Source organism: Acomys russatus, chromosome 4 (assembly GCF_903995435.1).
Source record: "Acomys russatus chromosome 4, mAcoRus1.1, whole genome shotgun sequence".
NCBI classification, from domain to species: Eukaryota; Metazoa; Chordata; class Mammalia; order Rodentia; family Muridae; genus Acomys; species Acomys russatus.
The window spans coordinates 4,484,153-4,507,467 of NC_067140.1; the positions used below are offsets into that span (position 1 = coordinate 4,484,153).

The window sequence follows — 23,315 nt, forward strand, 5'->3', positions numbered from 1 at the left end:
GCAGCCACTGCTCTTACCCATTGAGCCATCTCTCCAGTCCCAGGCTTCACTCTCGTTTGACCTTATAACCTTACCCCCACCTCCAGACCTTACAGCCCCTGAGTATGCAAATGAAGTGTCTTCTAACACCCTAGGCCCTGGCCACAAACCTTGCCCCAGAGACCCTGGCCACCTCCCCAGGGACATTAATACTGCATTCTCCCTCCACCGCTGCCTCTCCCCCTCTCCCCCCCATTAAATGAGCTGCCTCACTTGAAGCTATCTCCATAGAAGGCTGTTTCTTGTGCACTCACCACTGTGCAACAAGTCTGGATACCTGGAGGGAGGGGAGAAGCTCAACTGGTACCCAGCAGCCAGACTGCAGCTATTTCCATGTTTTTATTTGATTTTTGTTTTTTTCTTTGTTTGGTTTTTTTGAGACAGGGTTTCTCTGTGTAACAGCTCTGACTGTCCTGGAACTTGCTCTGTAGTCCAGGCTGACCTCGAACTCACAGAGATCCACCTGCCTTTGCCTCCTGAGTGCTGGGATTAAAGACGTGCGCCACGACTGCCCAGCTATATCCATATTTTTAAATGGAAAATTTTGATGTTGATAGTATCTCATTTGTTTTGTTTTCAGGTTTGCTGTCTTATTGATGGTATGTCTGCTAGTGAATCACAGCTTGATTCAATGGGTAGCCTGACCATGAAATCACAACTTCAGATCACTGGTAAGTCTTTAAAAGGTACAATACCTTATATCTCTACCTCCTTATTAAAAATAATCTTGGTGGCTGGAGAGATGGCTCACTGGTTAGGAGTACTTGGGGCTCTTCTTTCCAGTACTCATATCATAGATGGGAGCTTACAGCTTGCAACTCCAGGGGACCCAGTAACCTCTTTTGGCCTCCTTTGCGCTGTACTCAATGTGGCATTCACACACACATACATGTATCTGAATTATATATGTGTGTGTTATATGTGTGTGTAATATATATATACATATATACATATGTATGTATGTATGTATTAAAAAATCTTGTGAGGGTGACTATTCAGGTAGCAAGCTGTCTATGTCATCTTCTCATTTGCAAGGCTACGAACTCGCACTCCCCGCATACTCAGCTAATCAAGTTTATTTCTTCTTAAGTCTCTGATGGAGTTGAAGACCAGGTAGCTTAGTTTTACAAGTTGTTTAGGGGTGAAGATATTTTTAGGTCTAGATAGATGTTTTAAGTTGATAATGACAAGATGTGATGGAGATTGATTTACATTCAGAATTTTAGACGCACCAAGATAGGAAAGATGTTTTCTTCAAGGCTGTCAAATACAAATAGCCCAAACACTAAGAATGTAACATTTATATAATTCCTGATTGTGTTATAGTTCTTCTTGCTATAGGTAGTTTATTGTATATATGTGTAATAATATAAATGTATATGTTAAAAAAAACCTCGTGAGGGTGCTGGGTGTGGTGGTCCATGCCAGTGATCCCAGCACCTGGGGAGGCAGAGGCAGGCAGATTTCTGTGAGTTTGATGCCAATCTGGTCTACAAAGCAAGTCCAGGACAGCCAAGGCTATCCTGAAACCCTGACTTGAAAAAAACAAAAACAAACAAACAAAAATCTTGTGAGAGAAAAAACATTTATTGGGCTATTATATCTAGGTACCACTTCAGTATTTGATGAATGAATACATAAACACAATGTTGGGGTATATTATAAAGTGATGCTTGTTATTCTATTTTAACTGGGTTCCTAGTGTCTCTCCCTTCCTCATCCCAATCCTGTCCAACACTCCAGCACTAGGTAGGAGAGATAAAAAGTCAGTGGGAAGAGAGAGTGTAGTTATCTTTAGCTACTTCCTGCTAGTTAGGGTTGTTGGGTTCCTTGGGACAAGTTCAATCTTTGTCTCAGGATATTGCCAACTTCTCATCAAACTGTATCCAGTAACCAGGAGCAGCGGTGGGGAGCACCAGCATTTTTTTCCTCCCCAACCCCTTCTCTCTCTGGGCTCTGGTATTTATTCCTCTCCAGAGTCCTCAGAATTAAACTATTTGCAGCTGGCAAAGAGCCCCTCTCAGAGCCCACACGAGGAAAATAGTCTGCTGCTGTGAACAGTCTGAATCAGCCCCATATCCCACACCTGGGATTATAGCAACAACATGTTTATATGTCACAACTGAGTTATTTTGTTTTGTTTTCCAATACAGAGTTTCTCTGTGTAACAGCCCTGGCTGTCTTGGACTCACTTTGTAGACTAGGCTGGCTTCAGTCTCATAGAGATCTGCCTGCCTCTGCCTCCCAAATGCTGGGACTAAAGGTGTATGCCACTACTCTAGTCACAGTTTTTGTTTTGTTTTTTTCTTTTTCTGAGACAGAGTTTCTCTGTGTAACAGCTCTGGCTGTCTTGGACTCGCCTTGTAGACCAGACTGGCCTCAAACTCAGAGATCCGCCTGCTTCTGTCTTCGTAGTCATTAATTGCTTATGCTGATTCTCTAGGCATGGGTCTTATAAGATTTCCCCTGAGCCATGGTGGCATCACCTGATGATGCCATTGTGCAGGTCTTGTTTAAGGGACTATCTTGTTGAGATTTCATGGGTACAATTTCCCTGTCATATATAGAAGAAGACACTGCCTTGCAGCTGAAGCCCAGGGCTTCTGGCTTTTCAAATCTTTCTGCTCCCTCCTCTGCAATGCTCCCCGAGTCTCAGCTGTAAGGACTGTGTTGTAGATGTAGCAGTTGGGGCCGGGCGCCCCATGGTCAGTTATTCTTTGAATGTTGACCACTTGGGGATTTCTGTGATGGTGTCTATCTGCTGCAAAAAGAAGCTACTTTTATGAGAGGTAAAAAATACACTTCTCTATGGATATAAGGATAAGAAAGTTCTTGGAATGCAGTAAGGAATTACACTGGTTTAGGAAAGTGGCAGTAATAGGTTTTCATCTGGGGTCCATGATCTCATCAACCACAGGTAGTTGGCTAGTTCTGTGGTAGCAGGCATGAATTCTCTCCAGTTGAGTGGGCCTTAAATTGGATTAAACAGCCGGGTAGTGGTGGCGCATGCCTTTAAACCCAGCACTTGGGAGGCAGAGGCAGGTGGATCTCTGTGAGTTCAAGGCCAGCCTGGTCTACAAAGCAAGTTCAGGACAGCCAAGGCTACACAGAGAAACCCTGTCTAGGAAAACAACAGCAACAACAACTTGGATTAAACAGCTGCTAGTTATCCCTAAGATTAAGAGTGTGTATCTTGCTGTGCTGTCATTGCTGGGGTTACAGGCCTCACACCTGGCTAGGGCTGTTGGTTGCTTTTCTTCCCTAGCAGCTTGCTTAGCACCTTCGCATACTATGAGAGCTAGTCCACAGGGCAGAGCTTTCTAGGTCAGCTCTAGTGATTCTTCCAAGTCCTGTCTCTCTAAAAAGTGTGTGGTGTCTTTAGCAATAGGGTCTTATCTTCAAAATCTGGGAGGCAAGTTAGAGCAACGGCAATAGCCTATGTTGTTTTGGGAATTTTTTAGATTCTCCTGACCAACAGCTCAAAGGAAGGTTTTCCACATCTGGCACTGTTTTTTTTTTTGTCTTTTTGTCTTTTTGCTTGTTTGTTTTAGATGTCTGTTGCTCTTAGGGAAAGCATTATCACCCTTGAGTAGTGTACTTTCATTTAAAAAAATATGTATATATCTAATGTACATATAAGCTATATATGTGTAAATGCTTAGTCATATTATATATATTATATGTATTTTTAAAATATAATTTATTTAATTATACCCTATCTGCATTAGTATGAAAGTGTCAAAATTCCTGGAACTGAAACTACAGACAGTTGTGAGCTGCCGTGTGAATGCTGAGAGTTGAACCTGGGTCCTTTGGAAGAGCAAACACTGCTCTTAACCACTGAGCCATCTCTCCAGCCTATATATGTATTTTTAAGTAAATATAAAATATTTCCCTATGACTTTTTAAAATCTCCTTAGTGTTTTTTGGCCCTCCTCCCCTTTCTCTGTATTCCCTTCACGTCCCCTAGGTGCCTCCCTGTTTCTTATTTCCCCGTTCATAGCACCCATGTCCCATTCCTCCTCCCACCCACTCCCATGACCTCGTTTTCCTTTCCTGGTTTCTGCAGTTCTGCGGGGTTATACACTCACATCCAAAGATGCAGCTACGACCCCAAGTAAGAGAGAACATGCAGCTGTTGCCTTTCTGGGCCTGGGTTACCTCACTCAGAAGAATGGTCTCCAGTTCTATCCATTTACCTGAAAATGGCACGATTTCACCGTTCTTTACAGTGAATGGAATTCTGCTGTATAGATGGACAACATTTTCATTATCGCTTAGTCAGCTGAATACTTACATTGTTTCCATTTTCTTGCTGTTATGAGTGCGGCAGCAGTGGAAATGGCTGAGCAAGTATCTGAGAAGTAGGGTGTCCTTTGGGCACATAGCAAGGAGTGACATAGCTGGGTCAGGTGGGATATCTACTTCTCGTGTTTAGGGTTCTCTACACTGGTTTTCATAGTAGTGATACCAGTCTTCAGTTCCACCAGCAGTGAGTGAAGATTCTTCTCTGCCCACATCTTCACCAGCATTTGTTAATCAGTTTGTTTATTTATTTTTGTTTTAGCTTAGTCATTCTGATTGGAGAAAGATGAAGTCTCAGAAAAACTTTGATTTTCATTTCCTGAATTGCTGATGATGTTAATTAAACACTTTCCCCCCCGAGACAGGGTTTCTCTTTGTGAGTCTTGGACTCACTTTGTGGACCCCTGCTGTAATTAAACACTTTTAAGGGTATTTATTACCCATTTTTATTTCTTCTTTTGAGAACTGTGTTCTGATTTATACCTTGGAGTTCTTTGTTTATATTGGATATTAATCCCTTATCAAAGCTGTAGCTGGCAAAAATTTTCTTCCTCTTCGCTCAATTGATTATTTCCTTTGTTGTAAGAAGACTTTCAGTTTTATGAGGCCCCATTTATTAATTGTTGGCCTTAATTCAGGAACAAATAGAGTCAGAGCTCGTAGCCACTGAGCCATCTCTCCAGTCCCCTTTGATCCCTTTTTTTGTTTTGTTTTGTTTTATGAAACAGGGTTTCTCTGTGTAGCCTTGGCTGTCCTGGACTCCCTTTGTAGACCAGGCTGGCCTCGAACTCACAGAGATCTACCTGCCTCTGTTTCCCCGAATGATGGGATTACAGGTGTGTGCCACCACTCCTGGCTCCTCTTTGATCCGTTTTTTTAACATACAGCTTTAAACTTCCCTCTTAGGACTGCTTTTAATGTGTCCCAGAGGTTTTGCTGTTTTCATTTTCATTTAATTTGAGGGAATTTTTATTTTATTCTAGATTTCTTCTAAGCTTCTTTGACTCGTCCATCATTCAGTAATAATGTTTAATCTTCATGAGTTATGTAATTACTAGAGATTCAGTTGATTTTACGCTTTATTGCATTATAGTGAGATTAGCATACACAGTAATTCAGTTTTCTGAATTTCTTGAGATTTGTTTTGTGTTCTGAGATGTGGTCAGTTTTAAGAAGCTCCCATGGGCTCCCGTGCAGATTGTGGGGCCTTTGGTGGTGGGTGGAGTATTCTGTAGGTGTGTTAGGTCTGTGTGATGTATCATGCTGCTTTTATTTGTTTACTTTGTGTTTTGTTTTGCTGGATAAGGTCTCATACTTCAATCTTGTGCCTAATATGATATGTAGCCAAGGAAGACCTTGAACAGGAGACCCTCCTGCTCCCCACCTCCTACGTGCTGGGGTTGCAGACATATGCTGCCAAGCCAGGTGTAACAATTTTAGAATGACTTTCATCTCTCCAGAATTAATCCCTGTATCCATTAGCATCACAGATCATTTCCTCTGGGTAACTGCAAGCTAGTCCGTCACTCACCCACGTTTTGTGCATGTGGATCTCTCGTGTACAGTTCTGTCCTTTTGTGTTGTCCTTCACTTACCGTGTTGTCATGGTCCATTCATGTTGTGTCATGGGTCAGCACTTCATCTGCTTCTACTGCCAGATAATGGTTCCATTGTGCTAATGTACAATATTTTATTTATGTTTTTTTCTAGTTGATGGATGGATGAATGTTTGGATTGTTTCAGCTTTTATTTGTTTACATCGACTTTGTGTGTGTGTGTGTGTGTGTGTGTGTGTGTGTGTTTTGTGCATATGCAAGTGTACATGTGCAGCCAGGCATGGTGGCGCACACTTTAAATCTCAGCACTTGGGAGGCAGAGGTAGGGGGATTGCCAGCTTGGTCTATGGTAGCTGAGTATCTGATGTGTAGAAGTCTTGTATGTATGTTTCTATTTACTAGGATAGGCCAAAATATAAGAAATAGAAATCTCACAAATAAATAAATAAAATTATTTTAGGGAACATCTGCTTCTAAATAAAAACTACCTTAATCTTTGATGAAATGTCATTGACCAAGGAGTAAACTAATATTTCAAATATTAAAGTGTTTTCTCTTTTCTTTTACAGTCATCTCAGCCAAACTTAAAGAAAATAAAAAGAATTGGTTTGGACCAAGTCCTTATGTAGAGGTCACAGTAGATGGACAGTCAAAGAAGACAGAAAAATGCAACAATACAAACAGTCCCAAGTGGAAGCAGCCCCTCACGGTGTAAGTTTCTACAGGGCGGTGCTTGTTTAGTTCCTGAGCAGAGACCACGCTGATATGGGAAGAACTTTTTATAATAGCTTTTCCTTTTAACTTTAGTTCTCAGTTAAAACATTTCATATGTGAATATTATATTTACATCATTATAATAGCCTCTTAAAAAGACTTACTTTATTTTATGTGTTTGGGTATTTTGTCTGCATAGATGACGATGCTCCAAATGTGTGTAATGCCCTTGGAGGTAAGAAGCAGGTGTCAGATCCCTGGGGCTGGAGTTTGAAATGTTTGCTGGACACCATGTTTATGCCAGGAACAGAATCCATTTCCTCTGAAAAAAGCAGCAAGCGCTCTTAACCCCTGAGCCATCTTTCTAGTCCCAATGACCCTTTTCTCAGGTAGAGAATAACTCACCTCTTAAAACGTTTTTGTTTTGATTCTGTTGGTTTGAAACAGGGTCTCACTGGACTTCTCTGTGTAGCTCAGGCTGCCCTTTGACCTCTCCAGTCCATTGTCTCGGGCCCCCTGAGTGCAAGCACTATAGGTGTACTTCCACCCCAGCACTTCATCCCCCCGCCCCCCTCTTGAGACAAGATTTCTCTTTCATGTAGCCCTGGCTGTCTTGGAACTCACTCTGTAGACCAGGTTGGCCTAGGTCTCTGCCTGCCAAGTGCTGGGATTAAAGGTGTGCACCACCACTGCCTGGCAATTCTTTTTTTTTTTTTTAAATAGGTTTTGTGTGTATGTGTATGTATGTGTTGGGTGTAGTGGTGCATGCATACAGTCCCAGCCCTCCTCAGGCAGAGATAGGAGGATTATAAGTATTAGGTAACCTGGACTACATTGTAAAACCCTGTTTAAAGAAATAGTTTTGTAAAAAAAAAAAAAAAAAAAAAAAAAAAAAAGAAATAGTTTTGTATTTTCAAAATTAGAGTGCCCCTGCAAACCAACATTCAATTTTGTTATATTTTAAAAATGTTGCCCGGTGTGGTGTCACACGCCAATAATCCCAGCACTCAGGGAGGCAGAGGCAGGAGGGTCTCTGTGAGTTTGAGGCTAGCCTGGTCTACAAAGTAAGTCTAAGACAGCAGGGTCTACACAGAGAAACCCTGTCTCAAACAAGTCTCCCCCCCCCCAAAAAAAAGAAAAGGTATACCAAAAAAGTTGTATTTTTTATTCTATAATACTTTTTTCATTTATTTTTATTTTAAAAATGTTTTGTTATTCTTTTTTATTTATATGTGTGTGTGCATATGAGTGTGGGCACCCTCAAAGCCGTAAGAGACTACAGGTTCCCTGGAGCTGGAATCCAGCTCTGGTCCTTCTGAAGCACATTTAGTGCTTTTAACTAGTGAATAGCTATCACTCCAGCCCCTATTTTAATTTGTTTAAATTAATTTATTATGATTCTGTGTGTTGGTGAAGGAGTGCATGCTGTGCTGTTAATGAGGATAGGGGATAACTTCATGGAGCCAGCTTTCTCCTGCCTTTATATGGGTTTCTGAAACTGAGCTCAGGCCACTAGACTTGTATTACAAGCACTTTACACTCCTTGCCATCTTGCCAGCCCCTATGTCTCTGCTTTTATATTAACTTAATTTAATACTCATGGTTACACTTCTGGCTGAATGTGTACACGTCTAATACCCTTTATGTAGCTGTACAATCTCTCTCCTATAATAGTTGTTTTTTTACTATTTGCTAATATTAAGATACTAGACTTGTATAATTTACATGCACATGCACGTATGCTAATAATTCTTATCTGCAGTATAAGTTCATAAAAATTAGATAGTGCAGGGGCTGGAGAGATGGCTCAGAGCTTAAGAGCACTGGCTCTGATTCCAAAGGTCTTGAGTTCAATTCCCAGCAAACACATGGTGGCTCACAACCATTTATAATGAGATCTGGTGCCCTCTTCTGGCCTGCAGGTGCACATGCAGGCAGAATACTGTATACATAATAAATACATCTTTAAAAAAATTAGAGCTCAGTTTGAGCACTTACTGACGAATTATCAGATGTTGGTAGTACAACCTGAGACTTTGAATACTCATTGAAAGGGACTGTAATTTTAAAAATTAAGGCGAAAAGCATATTTGCCAATGAGTAGATTTTTATTTAGTCTGTTATTTGAGACAAGGTCTCTCTGTGTAACCTTGCCTGTCCTGGACTCACTTTGTAGACCAGGTTGGCCTCGAGCTCACAGAGATCTGCCTGCCTCTGCCTCCTGAGTGCTGGGATTACAGGCGTGCATCATTGCTCCCAGCTTGCCAATGAGTAGATTTTAAAATTATGTAGCACATATGATTTGGGGAGCACATATTTATTAAAATGTAGATCAGAATGTAACTAGTTTTTACAGTTATAAAATACAGACATTATTTTTATTACTTGATATTTACAACTGTTGTTTTTTTTTTTTTTCACAGAAAGAAATAAACTAATGACTAGAAAAATAGATGTTCTTTTAAGTGCCAAAACTATAAGCTTTTCTCTTCAGCAAATTTTGATTATGTTTATTCCTAGTAAATATCAAAACAAATTGATATGCCTATAATGTGAATGCCTGAAGTTTTAGGAGCATTTTGATATGTCTAATGGTAATTTTAAGAAAATGATTTTAAAATATAAATACATATGATCCTAGTGTGTAGAAGGCAGAGTAGGAGAGCCACGTCAAATTTCAGGCCAGCCTATTCTACATAGTGAGTTCTAGGCCAGCCAGGATTGTGTATGTAGGACCCTGTTGCAAAAGACATAAAAGATAAAAATAAAATTGAATTAAGAAGAATTTACTGAAGATCATCTTGAGATTTTGTTTGCAGAATTGTCCAATTCTCCTAATTTTTGTTGCCTTGGAAACACCATTATAGAGCAATTCTTTGTTGTGTATTTTTGCCACATGTGAGCTTTGTGCTTCTGTTTTGAGACAGGCTCTCATTGTGTTGTCCAGGCTTGCACATCTGTATGTGATGGTTGTCCTGGTGACTTTGCCTTGGTCAGCATGAAACTTGATGTATCTGATACGGTTTTCAAATGAATGATGGCCTGTGGCACTTCTGGTGTGCAACAGTAGACTCTAGCTCAGACTGCAGGCAGCTTACTAGCTGCAGGACTTGGCAGCTTGCTCACCCTCTTTGAGGGGCATCATTTTTAATTCCCACTAATATGCAGACTGTGGGAATTAATGAAACCACCTCAAGTTCAGAGAAATACATCGCATAAGTAAGGATTTAATTTGTATATTCATTACTTCAAAACATACATTTTAAAATTGATACATAAAATTATGTATCTTTCATGCGGCATATTGTGTTGTTTCAGTAAATCCACTCTTTTAACAGTTTGTTTCTTTACAAGCAGTTTTGTTTTGTTTTGTGTGTGTGTGTGTGTATATGTGTGTGTGTGTTTGTGTGTGTGAGATTTTACAGTCCAGTTGCATTCAAATACAGTGTTCATGAGATTTGAGAACCTCGACCACGTGGTTGAACAGTAAAGTTTAAGAGCACAGCGAGGGACTGGCCACATAGTTCAGCAAGCAGAGGCGCGTGACAACTTCTTGCGTTAGATCTCTGAGACCCATACGGTGGGGAGGACAGCCAGCTCCGGCCAGTTGTCCTCTGACCGCCACACCCAGCTTACCAATGAATGAATGAATAAGTAAATAAATGTAATTTGTTTTAATTAAGAAAAGGAGGTACAATAGAAAGATTTTAGACATTAAAGCTTGATTGTAACTTAAGATTCTCATTGTGATATTTGATAAAAAATAATATTTTCCCTTCCTTTTTACTTTCAGTATCGTTACCCCTACAAGTAAATTATATTTTCGTGTGTGGAGTCACCAGACCCTGAAATCTGATGTTTTGTTGGGAACTGCTGGATTAGATATTTATGAAACATTAAAGTCAAACAATATGAAACGTATGTATGTTAAAGTAACATAAAATGTACTTTGCTTTTATGTTAAACATGTCGTACAACTCACATCATTATTTATCCTTAAATTTAAATGGTTATTGAGCTGGTGGTAGTGACTCTGATTGTAGCACTGGAAAGCAGAGGCAGATGTATCTCTATGAACTCAAGGCCAGACTGATCTATATGTTGAGTTCCAGGCTAGCCAGAACTACATTGTGAGACCAAAAATAGATCAAAGCAAAACAAGATAATTACAACAAATATTTATGTGGTTATAAGGAATGACATAAAACTCTTAAAACTGTCCATATTCTCATTAACCTTGGTTTGTTTATTCATTTTAGATAAACAATTTTAGTAAATACTTTTTTAGTAAATAAATATTTATAAATTAATACATTTTTATAGGAAAAGATTTAAAGCAGAGATGAAGGAAAAAAAATACGTCAGAGAGGCAAATGTTATGTAGGGTTCTGTTCTGTTCTGTTAGGCTTAGGTAGATTTCTCAGTGTTTTTCTTTTCTTTTTTTTTTTTTTTTTTTTTTGAGACAGGGTTTTTCTGTGTAGCCCTGGCTGTCCTGGACTTGCTTTGTAGACCAGGCTGGCCTCGAACTCACAGTGATCCGCCTGCCTCTGCCTTCCGAGTGCTGGGATTAAAGGCGTGTGCCACCACACCTGGCTTCAGTGTTTAGTTCTAATGCTTAATTTTGAAGTTTCCTTATTATAGGTGGTTATGGTTTTATTTTCATTTATAAAATCATAATTCATTTTAGTTAGCATATCATATTTTAAATGTGAATTATTTTTCTATCCCTTAACATAATCTTTTTTGAAAAGATTTATTTATTTATTATTATGTATACAGTATTGTGCCTACATGTATACCTGCAGGCCAGAAAAGGGGATCAGATCCCATTACAGGTAGTTGTGAACCATCATGAGGTTGCTGGGAATTGAACTCAGGACCTTTGGAAGAGCAGGTGGCGCTCTTAACTATTGAGCCATCTCTCCAGCCCCATAATCTTTTTTTTAATGTCCCTAAAAGGTTAATTGCTAGCAAAGTAGCACATAGAAAGCCTAATGAGATTTTTTAAAAATTATTTTATTTTTTTAAGGTCATGTCCACAGCCCCTTAACATAATCTTAAGGACTTTTTTACTTATTTAGGTCTTAACGATATACAATCCAGTCTTAAATTATGTTTTTATTCAGTGTAACCCAAGTTTATATTGCTAACTGATCTTGGTTTTCATGCTGATTTGATTTATACTATGGCCTTATAAGTGTAGAATGAATATAATACATGATTCAGATATGTAATATTTTATGTTATATTGTATTAAATGCTATATTACATGTAGGTGAAGTTCATTCTCTTTTTAAAAAGTAGTATTCTGGTCTTAAAGATCCTTAAACCTTTGTCTAGTAGAACAGTTTATACATAATTGAAAGAGTGATCTTCTTTTTAAATATAATTTTTGTTCTTTTTTTAGTTGAAGAAGTAGTTATGACTTTGCAGCTTGTAGGTGACAAAGAGCCAACAGAGACAATGGGAGATTTGTCAGTCTGCCTCGATGGGCTGCAAGTAGAAGCTGACATTGTTACGAATGGTGAAACTTCATGCTCAGAAAGTAAGTGGTTACTTTTCACCCTCCTTTTTTGAAGACAGTATTATATTGCGTATACTAGGCTGGTTGCTTGGCTGGTTGCTCTCCCTCTCTCCTCTCTGTAGAGGAATGTTAATTCAGAACATGGCTGTTCTGGCAAGAGATCACATCCAAAGCCTTTTTAGGTCTGTGCGATCCGACTGGAATACAAACACGCCTTTAATCCAGCAGACAGAGGCAAGCAGATCTGAGTTCACGGCCAGCCTGGTATAGCAAGTATCAGGTAAAGAAAAGCTTAGGTCCAGGAATGGTGGCACATTCCTTTAATCCCAAATGAAGGTAAAGTTAGTTTGTAGAAGGAAGCACCCATGTTTGAAAGTGATGTCTAACTGAGTGGCAGAAAAGGTGACAAATCAGACAAGATTTGACAGAATAGGATACTCCCAACTCTGACGAGAAGAGAGAAGAAAGGGAAGGTACTTAAGAGGCAGTTTTACAAGGACAGTAACAGAGAGATGGGCTGCAGAAAGAAAACTTAGGTGAAGATGAAAGAGCCAGAAAATGAGAAGAAGCCAGAAGATTAGAGCAGATGGCTGAGTTAGTCTGAGGCCAAGCAGAGCAATTCCTTGCTGAGAGAGAAGCCAGACTGAATGTCAGCCAGGAACTTTTACCCCACACCCTCTCTTCCCCCTTTCTAAGGGGGGGGGTGGAGGTGTGAGAGAAGTGGGGGGGGTGGGGGGTTGTGGGTGGTGGTGGTGGTGGTGGTGGTGGCCCTTCACCTGTGCTTGCACCAGTGGACCCAGAAGTTGGCCTCAGGATGTCTCCTCAATCACTGTCTGCCTTAGCAATAAAAGATTATTTTATTTTTAATGATTTGTATGCATATGTGTGACTGTGGGTGTAAGTCACGTGTGTGGGCTCCCCTGGACAATCTCATGGAGCTCGAGTTAGGTTGTGAACTGCCTGATAAGACACTGGGAGTCTAATTCTGGGCCTCACAAGAGCCGCATGTCTTAGCCCCCTGGCCCACTCTCCAGCCCCCTCTGTGTGTTGCTTTGGGACAGGACTGCTCGTGGTCCTCTAGTCTGTGCAGGCTGTCTAGCCAGAGAGCCCCGGGAACCTCCTGTCTCCACCCTTCTGCTCAGCGCCGGGATTACGCATGTGCTCTCTCCCAGGCTCCTGTGTGGGCACTTGGGATCTGAACTCAGGTCTTCATGATTATACAGCAGGCGCATTGCCCACTCAGCCACCTGCCCAGCACCAGGCTGGACTTGAGCTTTCCCAGCTTCTTGCCTCAACCTTCCAAGTGCTGCATTATAGGTGGACATAGGCCCTCATGCTCAGCTCAGTTACTGCTTTGTGGTTAAGGTCTGTTACGATTCTTCTGACAAAAATAGCTAGTGTGGTATTTGTATTTTTTGTTATTGCTGTTCTTTTTTCAAAAAAAAAAAAAATGTTTATTTTCTTTTTGAAAAGGCATTGGTCTAGGAGCATAGCTTAGTGGTAGAATGCTTACCTAGCATGTGTGAGGCCCTAAATTCAGTTGCCAGTATCATAATAAAATAATTAATAAAAAAGGCCTTGATTGTTTAATTTTTTGTTGCAGTGTTTCTACAAATTTTAAAAAATATCTGCAAGTTAAAAAGCTGGATAAATAGCTGGGTATGGTGGCGCACGCCTCTAATCCCGGCACTCAGGAGGCAGAGGCAAGTGGATCACTCTGAGTTTGAGGCTAGCTCGGTCTACAGAGTGAGTCCAGGACAGCCAAGGCTACACAGAGAAACCCTGTCTCGAAAAACAATCAATCAAACAAACAAAAGATGGATAAATAAAAGTTGAATCTCAGTTGGCCTGTGGCTGCTGAGCTGATCGATAAAGTTGCTATCTAATACAGTGCTGTTCATACAGCTAATACGGTGACTTTGAAGCTCCACCCCCTGCACTGCCAGTGGTGGACATAAGGACTGAGTTTAAGTGACTTCGGTCCTTGGTAGTACTAGACAGTAGGAACTGGAATCCACTAGCCAGTTGTACTCCCATTCTGTGAGCCACATTTACAGGCTGTCTGTTGTGGCATTATCTGTGTGCTGGGACATTTTACAGTTTGTAGGATATACTGGTTTGAGTTAAAGAGGAATTAACCACAATAAAGAAGTTTCTAGTGACACCTGACCATCTGACAGTGATTTTAGTAAAAGCTTCTTTCCACTATATTCTTTTTTCCGGTTTTTTGAGACAGGGTCTCTCTGTGTAGCCTTAGCTGTCCTGGACTTGTTTTGTAGACCAGGCTAGCCTTGAACTCACAGCGATCCACCTGCCTCTGCCTCCTGAGTGCTGGGATTAAAGACGTGCACCACCACGCCCAGCGACTCCAGTATATTCTTAACAGATATTTCTCTCACTTAGTAATATGCTAAACTTATTTCTCAATTTCTAAATTTTTAATCCTCTTCTTGCTTCCTCCTCTCTTCTCTATTTTTTCCTTCCTTCCTTTTTTTCCCCCCCTGGATAGGGCTTTCCTATGCATCTCTGACTATCCTGGAACTCATTATATAGACCAGGCTGGTTTCAAACTCAGAGATTCCCCTGCCTCTGCCTCCCAATTGCTGGGATTAATGGCAGCATGTGTTGTCATGCCCGTCTCTACTTTTGCTTTTCACACAGATTTCCAAGGCCCTATGGCATAAAACTGTTCCACTGTTTGCTCTGACAAGACGTGTTGCTTAGTAAGCAGTCTGGGCGTCAGCTGCTGTTGCTCTGAGGCTCTGCAGGAGGACTTCCTGTTTACCTCAGGGCTATGTTTCATAGCAGGAACTTGATAATACTTCAGAAGAATTTTCCAGACTGATTTTTTAACTGAGCCATCTTGTGTCCCTCCTCTACTTTCTAAAAAGAAATTACAAAGTAGAAGAAACATTTAGAAATGGTTATACCCCTTCAGATTAGAATATCAATTCAATGTTCTTCACAGGAAATGTGTACTAGTTACATTTTCAGACACATATACATAAAAGATAAAATACTGATAAATCATGTTCTTAAACTACACTAACCCTGATGATTTACAGTTGCATGTTTGTAGGTTTGTTTTCTCAATAGCTAGCACCTTAATGCAGAGGTTATGCTAAACTCTAAGCTGCTAATATACTTGGAGATTTACTGTCTATTTTCTCTAGAAATTGACATTTATATATCATTTTTTTTCCAGCTAAGTGGGAAAATAATTTAACGTTCCTTTTTTGAGATAGAGGTTTTAATTGGAAGAGACTTTACTGGTTTAGAATTGAGTTGACCAGCTATACCAGCTGCTGCTTGCTGACGGCTCACTATAAAACAGGCGCATGTGTATAAAGGTCTTTTTTTAAAGGTTTTTTCAACATTTTATTAAAAGTTTAAAATAAATGAAAAAAAATGACCATGAGGGGGAAAAATACCCTCAAACTTTATATAGAGTCAAAGCTATGCTAGGCAAGCGTTAAACCATTGAGCCACGCACTCAGGCTGGCAGGACAGTCCCAAACTATAGTCCAGGCTGACTTGGAAATCAAGGTAATCTTCTTGCCTCAGCAAGATTATAAGTGTGAGCCGCCAAGTCTGGCTTAGGATTTATTGTTGCTGCTGTTAATTAGAGAGAGAGAGACAGACAGAGAGACACACTTTTGAGAAAGGGTCTCACTGTGTGACTTTGGCTGTCTTTGGACTTTTTCTGTATCTTCTGTTGGTCTGGAATTTGAAGCAGTCTCTGTGTGTGTCTGTCTGTCTGTCTGTCTGTCTGTCTGTCTGTCTGTCTGTGTCTCTCTCTCTCTCTCTCTCTCTCTCTCTCTCTCTCTCTCTCTCTCTCGGTTCCCCTCAAGACAGGGTTTCTCTGTGTAACAAACATGGCTGTCCTGGACTACCTTTGTAGACTAGGTAGCCTCAAACTCACAGAGGTCTGCCTGTCTCTGTCTCCCATGCCACCACGCTCAGCTAGCAGTCTTCTTTTTAAAGAAAAAGGTTTTTATTACATTTAATATTTATTTGTGTGTGTGTGTGCCTTCACGTACCACAGCACCAATGTGGGCCTCCAAGGACAACTTGCAAGAAGTATTATATTTGAACAATGTCATTGCATTTGTAATTTTCCTTTTATATCATTCCGTATCTTTTTTGTAGTAATAAGAAGCTTTCTGATTTTTTTTTTCTTCTTCCTTGAGACAGGGTTTCTCTGTAGTCTTGGCTGTCCTGGATTCAATTTGTAGGCTGGTCTTGAACTCACAGAGATCCGCCTGCCTCTGCTCCTGAACCTGTTTGCTTTGTTTATTCAGATAGCATCTCATGTAGGCCAGGCTGGCTTCAAAATCGCACTATATAGCTAAGCTTGGATTGAACTGCTCCTCCACCCGCCTCCACTCCCTAAGTGCTGGGGTTGTGGGTGTTTGCTACCACATTCAATTTTTTCTTGAGCTATATGCAATATCAATATTATTTTTTTAACTTTTTTTGTTTGCTTGTTTTTGTTTTTGAGACAGGGTTTCCCTATGTAACAGCTCTGGCTGTCCTGGGCTCTCTTTGTAGGCCAGATTGGCCTCAGACTCACAAAGATCCGCCTGCCTGTGCTTCCTGAGTGCTGGGATTAAAGGCGTGCGCTATTGTGCCCAGTTGTATTTTTTGAGCTTTATCCTATTGTTATATCTGATCTCATGGTTTTTTTTTTTTTTTTTCCTGTTTTATAAAAATCTATTAGGTAAATGTGCTGGAGTTTTATGTCAAATTATAGTTCAGTTGTTTTTAAGTTTTTACTGTTATAAACAATGATATAGTGGATATTTTGAAAATACTGATAAACTCTCATGCAGATTATAATCTCGAGAGTAGAATTGTCAGGGTTTAACGGCAAATAGAGTGAAATGTTATGTTCACTTACAGCTTATAATATTTATTGTTTCTTCAAATATGTTCCCTTTTATTGTTTTGGGGTTTTCAAATTTAGGTGAAATTTATATATCATGTACTCACCATTATGGAGAGTATGTTCAGCATCTCTGTGATTTAAAAACGGGAACCCTAGAATAGTATCCTGCTTTCTCCTTTACCCATCCCCTGGAAACTAGTCAACTGTTTCCTGTCTCAAATTGCATATTATGGGGTTATATCATTTATAGTGTTTACTTTTCTCATGATTATTGGCAGAATGCTTATCATAAAGAATTTAAAGGAGCAATTACTTATTTTGGCTCCTAGTTTCAGAAGTATGTGTTCTTCACAAGACAGAATAGAATAACCCACATTATGGGAGCTAGGAATTAAAGAAAAGGAATATAGGAAAGGACTAAGGAAACACATTATCCCAAGGAGACTTCTGCCCCATGGCTCCATTTCCTGCCTCCCGCCTCTTGACAAGGCAGCATACTGCATTTCCATTAAGTCAGATGAACTCGTCATCTTTGGAAATGCCTCAGAGGTATGCTTTACTAACCTAGGCCGGCCTGTCTTTTTCTTTCTTTCTCTCTTTCCTTCCTTTTCTGTCTTTTTCCTCTAGGCGTTTCTTTCTCTCTTTTTTTTTTTTTAGGGGGGGGGTTTCGAGACAGGGTTTCTCTGTGTAGCCTTGGCTGTCCTGGACTTAATTTATAGACCAGGCTGGCCTCAAACTCAGAGTGATCCACCTGCCTCTGCCTCCCGAGTGCTGGGATTAAAGGCGTGCGCCACCACGCCCGGCCTCTCTAGGCATTTCTTAAGTTAGATTGATAATGAAAGCTAACCACTATATCATATTAAATTATAGCTGAATGTTCGGGAGTGTGTGTGTGATGTGTATACGCCTGTGCAAGTGTGTCTAGCTGTGCATACGGCAGCTACAAGACAGTGGCATTTGCCCTCTATGACTCTGCCTTGTTCCTGTGTGGCAACGCATTCTGCTACACTTGGAGCTCCAGCAATCCCCACACTGAGTCCTGTCTCCTCTCCTCTCAGTGCTATGGTTCTAGGCATGTGCTGGATCACGTGTGCTTTTTATGTGAGTGTTAGGCTCTGAGCAGTGGTCCGTTTGTTTGCACAGCATTCACTTGAGTGCACAGCAAGCCGTCTTCTCTGAGCCCCACAGTTGACTTGTAGTGTGTGTCAGCAGGTTTCTGAAGCTGAGTAATACTCCGTTGTCTATGTACACTACAACTTATCTGTCTTCTGATGGGCATTTAGCTTATTTTTCTTTTAACTATTATGAATTATAACTAATGCTGTTAACTTTCAGGAAAATTTTCACTGGCATTTTAGTATCTCAGGTATATACTCACGAGTGTAATTGTTGATGCTATGTTGTTAGTTTTCCATTCTGGCTTTGTGTGACGATGTTAAAAGATTTGTTTAGTTTTGAGATGGGTCTGATGTAGCGCAAGTCTCATCCTCACTGTGTGACTGAGGCTTGCCTTGGACTTCTGGTCCTCTGCTTTCACCTCCCAAATGCTGGGTTCAAGGTGTATGTGTACCATGCTTAGGCATGTGCCAGGGATGCTAGGCATGTGCCAGGGATGCTGGCGTTCAGGGCAAGCACCCTGGGCTCCACTGCCAGCCCCTGTCTTCTGTTTTTTTGGGATAGGTTCTCTGTAAGTAGTCTTCATATTCAGCGTCCTGTCTTTGCTTCTCAAGTACTGGTATTTCAGCCATGTGCTACCTTGCCCAGTACATTTTTCTTGTAATCATGATTTTCCTTCTATATTTTCCATTTAATAATTCCTCTATCTAAAACCTTTGGGTATATAAATGAATTAAAAATTTTTCTTTGCTGTTTTGAAAGTCTTGATATATAATACTGGCTGGCCCGGAGCTCACTATGTAGACTACAGGCTGGCCTCAAGTTTGCAGCAGTTTTCTTGAGTCTGCCTCTGAGTGCTGGATGCTGAAGTTACAGGTTTTCATCACCTTGTTGACCTCATTGGGGCTCATTTGGATTTTTATTTAATGTTCTTTGATTGCAAATTTCTATTTTATCTTAGTCTATCAGAATTTTTAAAAGCCTAATTTGGGAATTCTTTGATTTGGAGAAAATGCCCTTTGCTTTAGCTGGTGCCAGGGTTTGCTGCAACTAAAAACAATTTTATCTACTTCCTGGGGTCCCCATCCTAATGTGCAGTGTCTGGTTCAGTACCCTAGCCTTGCTGCTGGCCTTGTTTCTGATCCACCTCAGAGCTGGTGACTGCCACAAGATAAGTGTTTTGAAACTACACTCTGCTTCCATTCTCATATGTCAGATCAAGTTTTTGTTTGTCCTTGAGATTGCTAGACAGCCAAGGAATAGGAAGTGTGCTAATTGTTTTAGGAATTGGCTATTTTGTGGTGAGAGGGCGCTTTTACTTTATCTCACTGAGGTGGGGTCTTTGTAGATCATCCAGAGTGTCCTGTGGGTGTAATGTGTGCACTTAGAATTTTGTTAAGTTTTTCTTGTCATCCTGATCATCTCCAAGAAACTGTGTATGTGTGTGTGTGTGTGTGTGTGTGTGTGTGTGTGCGTGTGTGTATGTATGAGCGAGGTGCCCATGTGCTGCAGTGGATATGAAAAGATAAGAAGACAATTTTTGGAGTTTCTTTCACCTTCTACTAGGTAATGCAAGGTGTCTTCTTGTGACTGCTGTGTTGTATACTGCAGGCAGCTGGCTTGAGAGATTCTAGGCACATTGTCTGCCTTCCGTCTTCCTCTAGGAATACTGGATTATGGATGCATAGCAGTGTGTCTTGACTTCTCATGCAGATCCCAGACACTGAATTCAGGTCATGAGGTTTGCCTGGCAAGGGTTTTTACTTGCTGAACTACCTCCCCCCACCACCACCGCACCAGTGGCTTTTTAACTTACGGGAGAAAAGCAGTACCTGCTTGATTTAGTACTTACTGCTACATATGTGCCCCATACATCAATCGTTTAAAGAAACCATTGTTTCATTTTACTTGAGACAGTTTCACGCTGGAGCTCAGACTGTCTTATAATTTACTATGTGTCCCAGATTGACCTTGAGTTCATGGCAGTCTCTTGGTGAGATAACATGCAAACTTTTTCTGTTTTGGTTTTGTTTGTTTAAGATGGGGTTTCTCTGTGTAGTCCTGGCTGTCCTGGACTCACTTTGCAGATCAGGCTGGCCTTGAACTCACAGAGATCCTCCTGTCTGTGCCTCTCGAATGCTGGGATTATAGGCGTGTGCCACTGCACCTGGTTACATGCCAACTATTACACTTGGTATATCTTAGTTTGGGTTTCCATTGCTGTGAAGAGACACCATGCCCATGGCAACCATTGTAAAGGAGAACATTTAACTGGGGATGGCTCACAGTTTCAGAGGTTTAGTCCATTGTCGTCATGGTGGGAAGCATGGTAACAGCCAGGCAGACATGGTGCAGTAGGATCTGAGAGATTCTACATCTTGACCCACAGGCAGCAGCAGGAGACTGTGAGCCGCACTGGGCATAGCTTGAATAGATACTAACCTCAAAGCCAGCCCCCACAGTGACATACTCCCTCCAACAAGGCCACACCTACTCCAACAAGGCCACACCTCCTACTAGTGCTATTCCCTATGGGCCAAGCATTCAAACACATGAGTCTAGGTGGGCCATTTGTCTTCAAACCACCACATGGTATATGGAATGCTGGGGGTTCAGCATTTTAGCATGTTAAGCATGCATCTCCTAAGTGAGCTACATATCCAACCCCATTATGGTATTGGTTTGTTTGTTTGTTTGTTTTTTAATTATAAAAACTCTTTAATCAAGCTTGTGACTTGTAACAGATTTGCCAGATAAAGTGATCAGATTCCAATGTATTGAAACATAAATCCATAAATACAACACCAAGTATAGGAAAAACCATCATAACAAATGAATACTTTCCCTGTAACAGCCATGAACTGATCTTGGACACTTCTTCAGTGTAGCAGATGTGGCCTGCTGGATATGGAGCGCAGCTGTGGGGCCGCACACATATGAGAGGGCTGTGGTATTGTTGTCTTGACTCAAGAAGCAAAGCAGGTACCAGCACATTCAAACATATGGAAGTGAGAAAGAAGAAAGCAACATAATCCTACTGTCAGATATCAGAGAGTAAGGACAGCTGTGTAAAGCCTGAAGCTGGAAAGTGGCTCACAGCCTTATTCTTTGGCTTCTTGGACAATGGCTGCTAGAATAGTAAGCTGCGAGGCTCTGGCTCTTAGCTCACCATTCTTGACTCTGCTGAACGCCAGGATCTTCTCAATCAGACTCATATCAAATGGGTTCTAGGGACCAGCATGGCTATGTCCTTGGGCGGGCTGACATGCTGGTACTTGAACTCCTCAAATATATTTGTCCACATGGTAAATTTACTGCTCTGCTGGAAGTCACTCAGCCCTCTCTGGAAGTCTGCCAACTCCCAGAGAACTCTCAGTAGCACACTATGTTATGTTTTTAGAAACCACTTTAATAAATTATTAAGGTACATTTTATATATCATCAGATTTACCATTTCAGATGTATAGTTAATGGTTTTTCATAAAAATTCTTAGCGTGTTTATTATGTGTGTTTGTATGTATGCAGGTTTATGAGTATGGTGAGACTATGGATGTTAGAGGCCAACTTTTGTGAGTCCATTCTCTCCTTCCATGAGATGGGTTCTAGGGCTCAAACTCGACTTGTCAGGTTTGGCAGCAGTCACCTTTGCTTGTCGTCTTGCCAGCCCACACTTAGCGTGTGTGTGTGAGATTAGTCTACAGTGTTCTGCCAGCATGCATGCATGCTCTGGAGAAAAGGGCACCAGATCTCATTATAGATGGTTGGGAGCCACCATGTCGTTGCTGGGAATTGAACTCAGGACCTCTGAAAGAGCAAGTGCAGTCAGTGCTTTTAATCTCTAAGCCATCTCTCCAGTCCCAACTTAGCATATTTTTTAAGTAACATGTTTTGTTTGTTTGTTTTTAATATTGTGGATTTTTAATTACAAAGAAATTCCACATTCTATCCATCTCACTATCTCATTTTTAAGTGTGTGTTTTATGACTTCTCCCACCCTTCTAGCTGTGGCATGGTATGCTGTGGGCCACTATCTCTGTAATAAGGTCATGTATGGTGCATTGCTAGTTTACTGTTGGAACCATGACTGTATCTTGGGAGTTTTGTTCTTTTGCAAAACTGTTCAACTCGAGTTCTTACGCAGTTTTCAGTTTTCCTCTTCTATCTCCATAGTCTGAGCAGCCACCCTGTCAGCCCAGTACACAGTCCTGACAGTCCCAGGAGTCTTTCCTGTGAATAAAGTTGGAAGAATGCTTGAACATTATGGCATTCATTTCAGCCTCTTTGAAACTTACATGGTTTTGTTTTTTCAGACAGAATCTCATTCCTTCTCAGAGAGTGTTTTGTGTCATTCATTTCTTTGATTCTTCCCAGTTCCTTTATCTAAAGAAAGTTATTATTGGCCTTGTTATTTCAGAGTTGTTTTATATTGACTGTCCTGCTGCTCTTCAGTAATTTTCTCCCATAATTCAGATAAAGAAAATGGTTAAAAACTGTGTATGAAGGTGTACAACTCCAGTCCTCACGAGGCTGAGGCAGGAACATGAAGGGCTCAGTGCCAGCTTGTTGAAAAACAAACAGACAAACCAGTAACTAGCCTCTCACTGAATAATGGTGTGCATTTGTATAGAAGCATTTGAGCGCCATTGTATTTTCCCTTTAAAGTTCATGTTTGGATTTATATTTGTTACTAGAAAGGCTCAATAGTTTAATAAAAGGCTTTCCTTTTTTCTTTTAGTTTAAATTGAAAACTGTTGTCTTGCATCTCATTCTGTTTACATTTGTTGATGTTAAAGGTGCCTCACAGAGTGGTGAAGGCTGCAGACCCGAAGCTGAGGCAAGGTAAGGACTCACCGGCTGCTCAGCACAGAGCGCAGAAACAGACAAGAAGGAGCTAGCTGCATCACTTCATTTAAACCGCAGTTTTAGGGGGCTAGAAAGTTGGCTCAGGAGATCTGATGTCATATTCTGGCTTTCACAGACACTCGCATGAGCAAACACACACATGCACATAAAAGCGCGTGCATGCGCGCGCGCGCGCGCACACACACACACACACACTTAATAATTACCAATTTTCAGGTTCAGATTGATAAATTATGAGCCAAGTGTTCTCACTTACCTGTGTGATTCCAGCATTTGGGTGGCTAAGGCAGGAGGCTAGTTATTAGTTTT

General features: G+C 40.8%; 1 protein-coding gene across 1 annotated transcript in view; it reads left to right on the forward strand.

Annotated features, from left to right (window-relative positions):
- Itch (itchy E3 ubiquitin protein ligase) overlaps nucleotides 1-23,315 on the forward strand; it is an 86,962-nt gene that overhangs the window by 15,080 nt on the left and 48,567 nt on the right. Inside the window, exons 3-7 of the mRNA XM_051143571.1 lie at nucleotides 620-710; nucleotides 6,470-6,611; nucleotides 10,408-10,532; nucleotides 12,022-12,159; nucleotides 22,937-22,982. Coding sequence (XP_050999528.1) covers nucleotides 641-710; nucleotides 6,470-6,611; nucleotides 10,408-10,532; nucleotides 12,022-12,159; nucleotides 22,937-22,982 — 521 coding nt within the window. The 5' untranslated portion in view covers nucleotides 620-640. The remainder of the gene's footprint in view (nucleotides 1-619; nucleotides 711-6,469; nucleotides 6,612-10,407; nucleotides 10,533-12,021; nucleotides 12,160-22,936; nucleotides 22,983-23,315) is intronic.